Here is a 12,589-nt window from a genome sequence, read left to right as displayed (position 1 = left end):
AGAAGGAGGCAATTTGTCCCATTGCGTCTGCACTGACCCCCGAAAGAGCACCCTACCTAGTCCCACTCCCCTGTCCCATCCCCATAACCTGTCGTTACCTGCACATCTTTGGACATTAAGGGGAAATTTTAGCATGGCCAAGCCACCTAACCTGCAGATCTTTGGACAGTGGGAGGAAACTGGAACACTGAAGGAAACCCACACAGACTTGGGGAGAATGTGTAAGCTCCACACAGTCACTCAAGGCTGGAATTGAACCCGGTTCCCAGGTGCAGTGAGGCAGCAGTGTTAACCATTGTGCCACCATGCCGCACGACAAGCTTAACACAACTTTTTCAATGATATTCTTCTGAAAATGAACCCTGGTTCCTTGTTTGCTTTTGTTTCCAGGGCTTATTACCCCATGTAGTTACTTTGTGATTTGTATAATTGTATATGTAAAGATATGGAAACACTGAAGAATATGTCAAAAAGATTTACCATCATAATAGCAGAACTGAGAAATTATATTGGTACGGAAAAATGGAACAGACTATTGCTCTTTTCTCCAGGAAATAAATTGAGACGCTGACTTGATATAAGATTATAACATGATTTGTTTATAAGATAGTCACAGAGAAGATGTTTCCACTTTCAGGGGAGACTAGAATTTGGAGCCATGAATAGAATATTGTCACCAATATCCCCTGTTGAATTAAATTCTTCACCCAAAGAGTGGGTAGAATGTGGAACTCAATATTGAGATGATCTAGCACAGATGCATTTAAGAGGATTCCTGAACCCCATCATTTATGTATCAATTCTTGTGAAACACCACTTCCCACCTTATTTTGTAAGCGGAATAACTACCTTTGCCTCCAAAACAAAACCATCTCCCTCTGCATAAAAACCCCAACTCTGTACTCATTTTTTTTGGAACAATCCTGTCAGTAATGTTAAAGCTTGTTCTCCGTTATACCTCCTGTCTTCACATGCTCTGACCGTAATCATGCATCTGCCACGTGATGCAATATATTTCATCAACTACATTACCGTTGTCAGCCCTTGATGTTGCTTCATGGGGTTCTGTAATCCTCTGTTTGGAAATTTATGGAGGCAATTATATTTTTCTTTTCTAGATATTTTCTATTATATTTTGGGTAAGAATTCCAATTATCCATCTTGTCATTGGTCATTTACCTCAAGCTATTTGTAAAATCTTTGTTATTTGCCTATATAACAGTTACCACAAATCAGAATAGTTCATTGACTATGAAGAGCTTTGGAACAATCCCAGGCTGTGAAAGGCTTGTTCCCCCGTGTGATGAACTCTGTAGGTGGAGGGAGTTTAGGAAGGAAGTGATAATTAACTGAACTCCAGCATGGTCTAAAGTCCAGGTTTACCCATATATTGTAAAATAGCTGTGTGTGGTTTTTGGTATTAAGGCAGCATTAAATCTTTTTCCAAAAATAGAGTTTGCGATATAGCCTTTTTTGCAATTCACGTGTCACAGCTGAATGTGGGAACATTATCAGCCCTTTTTATTCAAAACTACTGAACAGCTGAAAAAAAGGCAAGGATGTTAATTGTGGGAACAATGTTGTTTGTCAGCTCGAGCAACAACAAAGGAAACATCTTTACAGCAGACATCCTCTTGCCAAGTTCCACATGTGCCTTCTGCCAGCTTTTAATTGTTCATGCTTGCTTATGCAACCATTCACAAGGGAATCTGGATCAGAATTTACCATTGCTTATCAACACAGTGGCACGGCACATTGCTTCCTTCTTATCACCATAACACCCTCCCTTAAATTAGTGACCTGTAGATGTACTGCATTATTGTTTCTGGAGAATGTGTTCCGCAGAGTGCAAAGCATTGATTCTAAAACTAATCACCATTCGAATCCAAACTAATAAAAATGAAGGCCTACGAGTTCAGAGTTAATTTGTTGTAAATAGTTGCGTTTGGTAACGAATTGCAATGACACAATAGGAACATAAGTTACTTAGAGAATACGATTAAGATAATTGTAAATCTGTATAACTCCCAATAAATTCTGCAGTAAATTTTCCATTAAGTTGGTTTGATTGAATGATGATAGAAGGTATTACTGTATTCTGTTTGTAAACAAACTTTGCTTCAAGGCCAGAATTTTGAAGTATAGATAACTGCAGGTAGCTTTTATATTCTAAAAAGTAATGTTGTTCCATGTAGTGACAATCCTGCAATAGTGTAGATTTTTCCCTAAAATTATTATTTGGCTTCACCATTTTCCAGTGTTATTTTTGAAATTGGTTTGAACTGGAAACTAAAGTTTTATTAGAAATGGTGTATTCTACTCCTAATTAGTTTTTGATATATAATTATTGGCTGTCTTGCTTTCTTTGACAAAATTCACTATACATGGCCAATTATCAGGCATTATAAAGAAATCTAGTATTGAAATTGATAGTATGGTTAATAGTGTATTTAACACATGAATCTTGCATTGAAAAATTAATTCTGAGCAATGACTAACAGGGTATTGTCACTATTCTAAATCAGCTTTTCTTAAAACTAGCAATTCTGAGAAGTCTATTAGAAATTGCTGATAGTTATTATATTTCAGAATTGATGCTACTCATATCGTGGGATTATGAAATGATAAAATATGTTACAGATGGCAATGAGGTTACTTTTCCCCCTTGAATGATGATAAGCACCATCATAAAAAATTCAATTTTATGTCCTTTTAAACTTTGGTTCATTTTATAATAGCTATAATTTTGGGGGTTTTTTTTCAATATAAATTTAGAGTACCCAATTATTTTTTCCAATTAAGGAGCAATTTAGCATGGACAATCCATCTACCCTGCACATCTTTGGGTTGTGGGGATGAGACCCACGCAGACATGGGGAGAATGTGCAAACTCCTCACGGATAGTGACCCGGGGCCGGGATCGAACCCGGGTCCTCGGCGCCATGAAACATCAGTGCTAACCACTGTTCCACCGTGACGCTCCTTTTTGGGCAAATCTTTAAGTGTGTATTTTTCCTAAGTTTATTTTTTTGCCTGTTTTTGCACCCACCTTTTTAACGTGCTTGCAAATCCCATTCTCTGAAGGTTTTTAAGAAGGAATTTCCCCTCAGTTTAGTCATGAATGAATACGAAGCCAGGTGTGTTGGTGGTGTGCCGTATTGAGCAACCACTAATGTTCTTCCTTTAGACTTGGCCTTAATGCCTGTTTGTACAGTGTGGATCAGCCCAGCGATGATGACTGCTTTAAGACTGGAAGGTGGGATTTTGGCCTGTATTTTAGTCATAGTTGAATGATTTGAGGTATATGATATTAGCTGGGTGGGGTTCTTCCCTTTCTCTTGTATTAAGGTTGTTTATGCTGGACTCAATGTCTGCGAAGGTAGTTTGCCTCAAGTGCAGAAGAAAAGTTTCAATGGATGTGGGGCTTCCTCGGTTGGAAGATCTTTATAGCCAATTGTAGTTCACTGAGAATGGGCAGTTGAATCTGAAAGCCTTGTACTGTAGGGTCTAATGTAATTCTCCACCAATGATCAATTGGACTAATTCGGGGCATGATTACATATTCTCTTGTCTTCTAGCTGTTTGGTTTATTTTTAAAAAATTTTTTTTTATTTTTTATAAATTTAGATTAGCCAATTATTTTTTCCAATTAAGGGGCAATTTAGCGTGGCCAATCCACCTACTCTGCACATTTTTGGGTTGTGGGGGCGAAACCCACGCAGACACGGGGAGAATGTGCAAACTCCACACGGACAGTGACCCAGAGCCGGGATCGAACCTGGGACCTCAGCGCCGTGAGGCGGTTGTGCTAACCACTAGGCCACCGTGCTGCCCTAGCTGTTTGGTTTATTGAGTGGGCGGTGAAGAAGGTAAATAGTATGTTGGCCTCCAAAGGGTGAGGATTAAAGTACACAAGCCAGGGATGTCTTGCTGCAGTTATACAGGGCCTGGAATATTGTGTTCAGTTTTGGTCTCACCTGAGGAAGGATTTTCTTGTTATAAAGGGGGTGCAATGAAGGTTTGCCAGACTGATTCCTGGGATGGTGGGACTGACATATGGAAGAGATTGAGTCAGTTAGGATTATATTCGCTGGAGTTCAGAAGGATGAGGGGTGTGGGGAGGGTCTCATATAAACCTACATAATTATTTTTTAAAAGATCTCCAATTAAGGGGCAATTTAGCGTGGCCAGTCCATCTACCCTGCACATCTTTGGGTTGTGGGGGTGAGACACGCAGACATGAGGAGATTGTGCAAACTCCACGTGAACAGTGACCCAGGGCTGGGATCGATCCCGAGTCTTCGGCGCCACAAGGCAGCAATGCTAACCGCTGTGCCACCCTAAATCAACGTAATTCTATTCAGACTAAACAGGGTAGCTGCAGGAAGGGTGTTCCTGTTTGTGGGGGGCTCAAGAACCAGGGGATCACAGACTGAGGATATAGGGTAAATAATTTCCGACTGAAATAAGGAGACATTTCTTCACCCAGAGAATGGTGAGCCAGTGGAGTTCTTTACCACAGAAAGCAGTTGAGGCCAAACGATTGTATATTTCAAGAAGGAGTTAGATACAGCTCATGGGGCTAATGGGATCAAAGGACATTGAGGAGGGGGGGGGGGGCAGGAACAGGTTAATAATGATCAACCAATGAAAGGCAGAGCAGGCTCGAAGGGCCAAATGGCCTCCTCCCGCTCCTATTTTTTATGTTTTTGAGTAATGGCCTTCTCCAAGAAGGGCTTTTCTTTTTTTTTTCTATTTAAAAAAAAAAGTATTTTTATTAAGGTTTTGCAGAAATATTCATAATAAAACAGTAGTAACCATAATAACAAAACAAACTAGAGTGAACATTAACATAGTGCAAAAAGAGAATATACAAGAACAATTAAATAGACATTACCCCACGCGACCCAGTCTTCCCACTTCCCAATGAAGCACTCACTCCCCCTACGGATTGCTGCTGCTGCTGATATTTTAACTTTCCCCGAGAAAGTCAACGAACGGCTGCCACCTCCGAGAGAACCCTACCGTAGACCCTCTTAATGCAAACTTTATTTTCTCGAGGCTGAGAAACCCAGCCATGTCGGTAATCCAAGTCTCTACACTCGGGGCCTTCGAGTCCCTCCACATGAATAAAATCCGTCTCCGGGTTACTAGGGAGGCAAAGGCCAAGACGCCGGCCTCTTTTGCCCCCTGAACCCCCGGGTCTTCTGACACTCCGAAGATTGCTATCTTTGGACTGGGCACCACCTGTGTGTTAAGCACCTTGGACATTGCCCTCGTGAACCCAGCAGAAGACGGTGAGAGACCTGCCCAAGGAGTTGGAGGAAACCTCTGGCGCAGCAGCCAGTGGAAGGATGGGGGGAAAAGGGAAGGGTCTGTGCAAGTCAGAAAACCCCAGATGGAGCAGTTGATGGCTTTCATCATGGATGCGTTCTGCCAGCAGAAGATGGAGATGTGGGAGGACCGCTCGAAGGCCATCGAAGGGGTTGTGGCACCCCTGGATCGATGGAGTGGGTGGAGAAATATTTTCACTGTCAGCACCCTCCCTGTCAGTGACAGCGGGAGCATGTCCCACCTTTTAAAGTCCCCTTCCATTTGCTCCACCAACCGGGTCAGGTTGAGCCTGTGCAGGGCATCCCATTTCCTGGCCACCAGGTAACAAAAACCTTTCTCTACCATCCTGAGCGGCAGCTCTTTCAGTCTCTCCTCCTGCCCCTTGGCCTGGATCACAAATAACTCGCTCTTTCCCATGTTCAGTTTGTACCCTGAAAAACTACCAAGATCCCCCAGGATCTGCAGAACCTCCCCCATCCCCTCCACAGGGTCCGAAATGTACAGGAACAAATCATCCGCGTATAGTGAGACCCGATGTTGCACCTCTCCCCAGAACCAGTTCCTCGAGGCTCTCAGCGCCATAGCTAGTGGTTCTCTTGCTAGGGCAAATAGTAACGGGGAGAGGGGACACCCCTGCCTCGTTCCCCGGTGAAGCTCAAAGTACCCTGACCTCAGCCGGTTTGTACATGCACTTGCTACAGGCGTCTGGTACAGCAATTTCACCCAGCCAGAATCTTAGCTAGCAATTTGGCATCCACGTTTAAAAGCGAAATCGGCCTGTATAACCCGCAATGTTCTGGGCCCTTCCCTCATTTAAGAATGAGTGAGATCAAAGCCTGTGACATTGTTGGGGGAGGGTTCCTTTCTCTCTAGCCTCATTGAAGGTCCTCGTCAGGAGTGGGCTCAATATCTCTGAAAATTTCTTATAGAATTCTACCTGGTAACCGTCTTTGCTTTGTGGACCCTGTATCATTTTACTTGGCAATGTTCATGTAGACTTTATATCATCTATATAATCTGACATTTTAATGTAGTGTCATACCCTTTTTGGTATCTTTTGGATAATTTGCAACACATAACTGAATTACTAAGGGATAATAATGTGAAGTAACTTAGGAAAGAACCCAAACTTGGGGAAAACTTATAAGTTTTAATAAATCAAGCATTGGTTAGATTTGTGTCCATTTTCTTTTGATCTAAAACACAATGTGTTACAACCACTAAATTGAAGCAAAATCCCAGACTTGCAAGACAGTCTTCTCTTTGAGCATGTGGTAATCAAAACTCAAGTGGATGGCTTTCCATGTAGTCGTCTGCTTCTCTGAAGTCTTATTTTGGGAAGTGTTATGGAATTCTATAATATCTGGCTGCTTGCAGGTGGTTGTTGAAAGTAATGCTTAGTATCTATTAAGTGCATTTGATCTTTGTTTATTTTTTCAGTCTAACTCAACAATTTTTTTTGCCATTTGACCTACTTACCGATGGACTTTTTATTTACAGGTGCTGTCGGCTGAGGAAGCGGTCTGAAGGCCAAGACTAGGATGTCATGATTTTAATTTGTAAGCTGATGCAAAGACAATTGTGACTGCTGAAAGAAAGAATACTTGCTCATGCAACTTCATAGGTTTGAGGTTTCCTTTTGAATCAGTTAATTGCTTTTTGCAGCTGCTGACCTTGCTCTGGAAACAAACTCCTGCATGCTTGTGTTTGTGCCATTAATTTTTTCACCATGACGATGGCAAGCTTGTTCTCATTTACCAGCCCAGCTGTAAAACGCCTGTTGGGCTGGAAACAAGGGGATGAAGAAGAGAAATGGGCAGAGAAAGCCGTTGACGCCCTAGTAAAAAAGTTGAAAAAGAAAAAAGGGGCCATGGAGGATTTGGAAAAGGCATTGAGCAGCCCAGGTCAGTCCAGCAAATGTGTTACCATCCCACGATCTTTAGATGGACGACTTCAGGTATCGCACAGGAAAGGCCTGCCTCATGTTATTTACTGCCGTGTGTGGCGCTGGCCAGATCTTCAAAGTCATCATGAGCTGAAGCCATTAGACATTTGTGAATTTCCATTTGGATCAAAGCAGAAGGAAGTTTGTATCAATCCGTATCATTATAAGCGAGTGGAAAGTCCTGGTATGTATTTAAAATATACTACAATTTCTAATACATTTTGGTTAATTAAGATTAAATTTGTAGCATTGCAGCATTATCTGGAATGAGATGGCTTAGAAGGCTATTTTATAACTGTTTATTTTGATCATGGTTTTTTCGAAGAAAATGGAAGGTCCCGTGTTTAATGGTGCAAGTTTGATTATTTAAAAAAAAGCTTTGTCCCCTCCAATCTGTTTATCAAATGTCGTCATACAGCACATTTTCGAATTTTAGCAATTTTAGGAATAAGGACCAAGTATGATTCACTTTAAAAGATCCTTGGAAAAGTAAGCAAATGCATGTCCATATTTTTGTATTGTTTGTAAAATTGGTTTAAAATTCGCATATATTTTCCTTTGTGCAAATATCACACAAGCACTCGGTAACTTGCCATTGCGCATCAATTTGTGAGAATAATCCAATTCCATATATATATAGAACATAGAACATACAGTGCAGAAGGAGGCCATTCGGCCCACCGAACCTGCACCAACCCACTTAAGCCCTCACTTCCACCCTATCCCCGTAACCCAATAACCCTTCCTAACCATTTTCGTCACTAAGGGCAATTTATCATGGCCAATCCACCTAACTTGCACATCTTTGGATTGTGAGAGGAAACCGGAGCACCAGGAGGAAACCCACGCAGACACGGGGAGAACGTGCAGACTCCGCACAGACAATGACCCAGCGGGAAATCAAACCTGGACCCTGGTGCTGTGAAGCCACAGTGCTATCCACTTGTGCTACTGTGCTGCGATATATGAATATCGTTGACATTTTGCATGTAAATTGAGAAACTCTTGGCTTTCATGAAACTCCAGCAGGAAAATGCAAAATACAAGTGGCTCTGGATCATACAAATCAGTACAGTCTTGTGTTTGGTCCTGGTCTTTGCAAAATATCTGATTTCAGCTCAGGTGCTGTTGCTGTTATTGGGGAATGTAAGTTTGCCCATGGTTCTTGCTTTGAGGATTATCTAATGACATACACAGGAAAATTATTTATGTGGGTGAAAAATGGTTGATTCATCTGCTTTGCAGACTTTGGATGCAACATAGCCAGGCCCAACTGAAGGGACAATGGACGGGATTCTCCGTTTCAGAAACTAATTATAGACGCTGGGGCTGACTTTGGACTTCCATGACAGCTAAATTGGCGCTGGTCCCGGAGCAATTCATGATCTGTTAATGGGCTAGCACCAGCGCCACGTGGAACTCGATTGATTCCAATGAAAAACAATGTCCGATTCACCGGGGTCGGGATTGCAACTCGAGGGTTGACAAGTTGCAGCCGCGTATTAGCACTCCACTCCCAACCTGCATTCATCCAAACCAGCAAGATGGCAACACTGAGAGCGGCACCCCAGTTTGTGGACACAGAGCTGGAGACCCTGCTGGACGCTGTGGAGGAGAGGTGGGCCACCCTATTCCAGAGGGTAAGAAAGAATCTGCTACCCGTCGCCGTTTACTGGGCCTGGGCTTGGGCGGTAGAGGCCGAGTGCCACCGCCAGGACCGGACAGCAATGCAGGAAGGCTCCTAGGGCACTATCTGGTGTGCACCACACACGTGCAGTGGTACATCAGGTGCAGGTAGGAATCCCTGAGGGGCGGACGGTCGGAGGGAGGCCCGACCCTAGGGACTAGCTGCCATCCAGACGTTTCTCAGGCTTCTGCAAAAAGCTGTCCGATCAATAATGGAGATGCAGACACAGAGCCAGGGACTACATGAGGGGTTGTCAGCAACCACCCAGCGTCTGCAGGTGCAGTTGGAGGAGCCCAACCGCGTGCAGCGGCAGGAGGCGGTGCCGGCCATAGGTGCCACCCATGCCAACATCGCACAGTGGCGGTGGAGGTTTTGGAGGTGAAGGTATCGGCCATGGGTCAGGATGTTCAAAGCCTGTGGCAATGTGTGGGCCGAGGCCGAGGCACCAGGACAGGGTGGTCCTGTCACAGGCAGGTATGTACCAGGACATGGCAGCGATACTCCAGAGCTTGGCCCAGTCACAACCGTTATGGCTTTGGGCGTCAATGGCATTGCCTGTGCGATAGCTGACAAGAGCCGGTCCCAGAGGGATGTGGCACAGTCCCTGTGCTCCATAGCTGCAAGCATGGAGACACTGGTCAAGATGAGAGCAGGCCTCCAGGACTGTCAGCGTCAGGTGGCGGGGAGCCTCAGGAGTTCGCTCTGGTTGCACCCATGTCCTTCAGGAGTAGCCCAAGGTCACCGGGCACCCCGAGGGAGGAGGAGGTGATGGGGCCCATGCTGGTGACTCCTGCAGGTGAGATGCTGGAAACACCACAGAGCCTTGGACTCTTCCTCTCGCTCTTTCCCCTTCTTTCCTGTCCCTGGTGCATCCGACGGGCAGAACAGGGTTGCACCATGCCACCTTGAACACCCGAGTGAATGCTGGGCCCATTCAGGCCCGGATGCTCCAGAGGACGGCTGCCAAACGTCCAGGTCACGGGGCGTAAATCTCAGCAGGCTGTTTCCACTCTTGATGTACCGCCTGGGGATCTACTTAGGTGTAGCATTGGGGTCCATAGGCCAGAAAGGTAGACACCAGTTAAGTTGGCATGGGTGCAGGACTCACGATAGTGTTCGGGGCTAGGATACAAACTGTGATAGAGATATTCACCTGTCATGTTCACAATAAATACCTGTGCCCAAAAGTTCCAAACTGCCTCATTTGTTTCAGAAGGGTGCGAGGGATGGGCTGGGTTGGTTGCAGAGAGGGTGGGGGTCATCATCATCCTCCATCCCTTGGACCAAACCTGCTGTTACTGTCAACCCAGAGCCCACACGTTAATGAGGCAGGTAGGAATCTCGGAGGAGTTGGGGTGGTGATGGTGGTGCACGAGAGGGTAGTCATGGGAGGTGTGTGATGAAATGGGATTTTCGTGCCGTCGGGCAGGCCGCCTAGACAGTGAACCTGGAGATGGTTAGAGCTTCTCCTGCTGCATATTGTGCCTGCCCAGGCTTCCTGTCCCTGCCCATCCTGGCCATCCCCCGCATCCTCCCTGTCGGACGAGGCCCTGCATTGATCCTCCGCCAGCGCATCACCCTCTTTGCTGCGTGATGTTTGTTGCACGTTTTACTGTGGGCGTAAAACGCGTTTATTGGAGTGTATTAACACGCCTCCGAGTTCGACGTGTGCTTAACACTACTAGGCTCTGTTCTATGTAATTATTTAGCTCTGGAGTCGCCAGTTGCCGTATAGGCAACGTCACAAGTATTCCAAGGTCAAGTTCAAAGTAATAAAGACGATACACCGATTAGTAAAGTTCAAACGATCAATATTTATTATACAGTTATAATAAATACTCATGCACACACTAAGAGACTAAGCTATAACTAAACTTAAGTGAACAGAATACTTATCTAACAGGAACAGGCAAGGTCAGAGAACGAGGCCTTCGTCCTGGTTTTGTACTGCAGCCTTCAGCAAGCGTTCTGGTACTTGGGAGTCTAGTGGGCTTGGATCGCGTAGCGAGCGTTGAACTTACGGTTTCGGCGGCTGGTGCTCAACGGCTGGAGTCAGGATGCAAGATGTCAGTCAGAGCCGGAGCACGAGTTTAACAGACCGGGCTCTGTGGGGAATTTGCTTTTATACCCCTCTCTAATGTCCTTGCCCCCTTCTAGGCGGGCTCTACCTTTCGGTACCGATTGGAACGTTTCCAAACGGCTACCTTCGAAATCCTCCAATGCGGGGCTTCCCTCGATGTTGGGGGGTGGTTTCGATATTCTTTACTCTGGTGCCATCCTGTCTGCTCCACCAATTAAGTGCTACATTGAGATGGAAATGTTGCCATTGTGTGTGCCTGGATCTGGGCCGCCTCATCAGAATGTTAAGCGCTTTGCCATTAACACCTTTGGCTTGGAGATCTGCACCTGGCCAGAAAACTGGTTTGCTGCTTGCAAAATGCTAATTAGTTGAGAGCAGGCTGTCTGTTCTCACTAAACAGGCTTTCCCTGCTGTCTTCCATTTTAGTTTGGCTCAGTGTCCATTTTGCGTGGCCAGCATGGCTACATGTTGCGGAAGACGCAGCAGGGCACCACGATGTGGGATACTCTCCGAGCATTATACTGGATCGTGCCTCCAGAGTGCCCAGGTACTTGAACCGCATCTTCAGGATGCCGGTGCACCACTCGATCATGCACCTGGTCGCTGCATGGTTGTCATTGTAGCGGGTCTTCTTGTTGGTCTGTGGCTTCTGGATAGATGTCATCAGCCACAACCACAGTGGATAACTCCTGTCACCCGAGGGCCAGCCCCACACCCAGGGGGTGTGCCATGAAGATGTTGAGAATCATTGAGGCATCATGCACACTGTCCGGGTATTGGGCACAGACGTGCATGATGTGCAATTCATTGTCACCCACTAGCTGCACGTTCATCGAGTGGAACCCCTTTCGGTTCGTGAAGACTGGCCCATCATGGACCAGTCATTGTAGGGGGACATGCATCCCATCAATAATCCTCTGGGCCTAGCGAATCCCGGTAAAGACGGCGAACCCTGCTGCCTGGACATCCTGGTGGGTGCTAATTTGTGCCAACCAGGCATTTAGGACCTCTGTGACGGCGTGGATGCACTTCTGCATCAAGGTCTGCGAGATCCCAGTCAGGTTCCTACTTGGTGCCTGGAAGAACCCTGTGGCGTAAAGATTCAGGGCGACCGCCACCGTGACAGCCACCAGGAGTGGATGTCCTCCCCCATAAACCTGCAGTTCCAGGTGTGCTGTGATCCGGCAGATATGTTGTACAGTCCCCCTGGTCAGCTGGCGTCATCGATGGCATGGCCAGTCTGGCAGGTTCTCGAATGACAGGCGCTGCCGGTACACACGAGGCCTGATATGGCACTTCCCACCTCCTCCTTGGCCTGTTGGGCGGCCGGCTCTTCATCTTCACTGACTGCTTCCTGTTCCCCTGGGCAGGCTCCGTCACTGCAGGGACCTTACCGAGCAGCTCCTGTTTGTACAGCCTCAGTATATCCCCAGGGCTGCGGCGACCAGGATGAAGGTCACCATTCCTGGTTGAATTCCAAAGTCCATTGCAGGGGGATGAAAGGCATGCATGTTAGCTGGTGCATACCCCTGTGCACAGCCAG

The 12,589-nt window shown here is 45.9% G+C and overlaps 1 protein-coding gene across 1 annotated transcript in view; it reads left to right on the top strand.

Moving 5' to 3' along the window:
- smad5 (SMAD family member 5) overlaps positions 1-12,589 on the top strand; it is a 55,973-nt gene that overhangs the window by 18,279 nt on the left and 25,105 nt on the right. Inside the window, exon 2 of the mRNA XM_038795796.1 lies at positions 6,835-7,463. Coding sequence (XP_038651724.1) covers positions 7,064-7,463 — 400 coding nt within the window. The 5' untranslated portion in view covers positions 6,835-7,063. The remainder of the gene's footprint in view (positions 1-6,834; positions 7,464-12,589) is intronic.

This window comes from Scyliorhinus canicula, chromosome 4 (genome assembly GCF_902713615.1).
Source record: "Scyliorhinus canicula chromosome 4, sScyCan1.1, whole genome shotgun sequence".
Lineage (NCBI taxonomy): Eukaryota > Metazoa > Chordata > Chondrichthyes > Carcharhiniformes > Scyliorhinidae > Scyliorhinus > Scyliorhinus canicula.
This window is presented reverse-complemented; position numbering and strand designations above follow the sequence as displayed.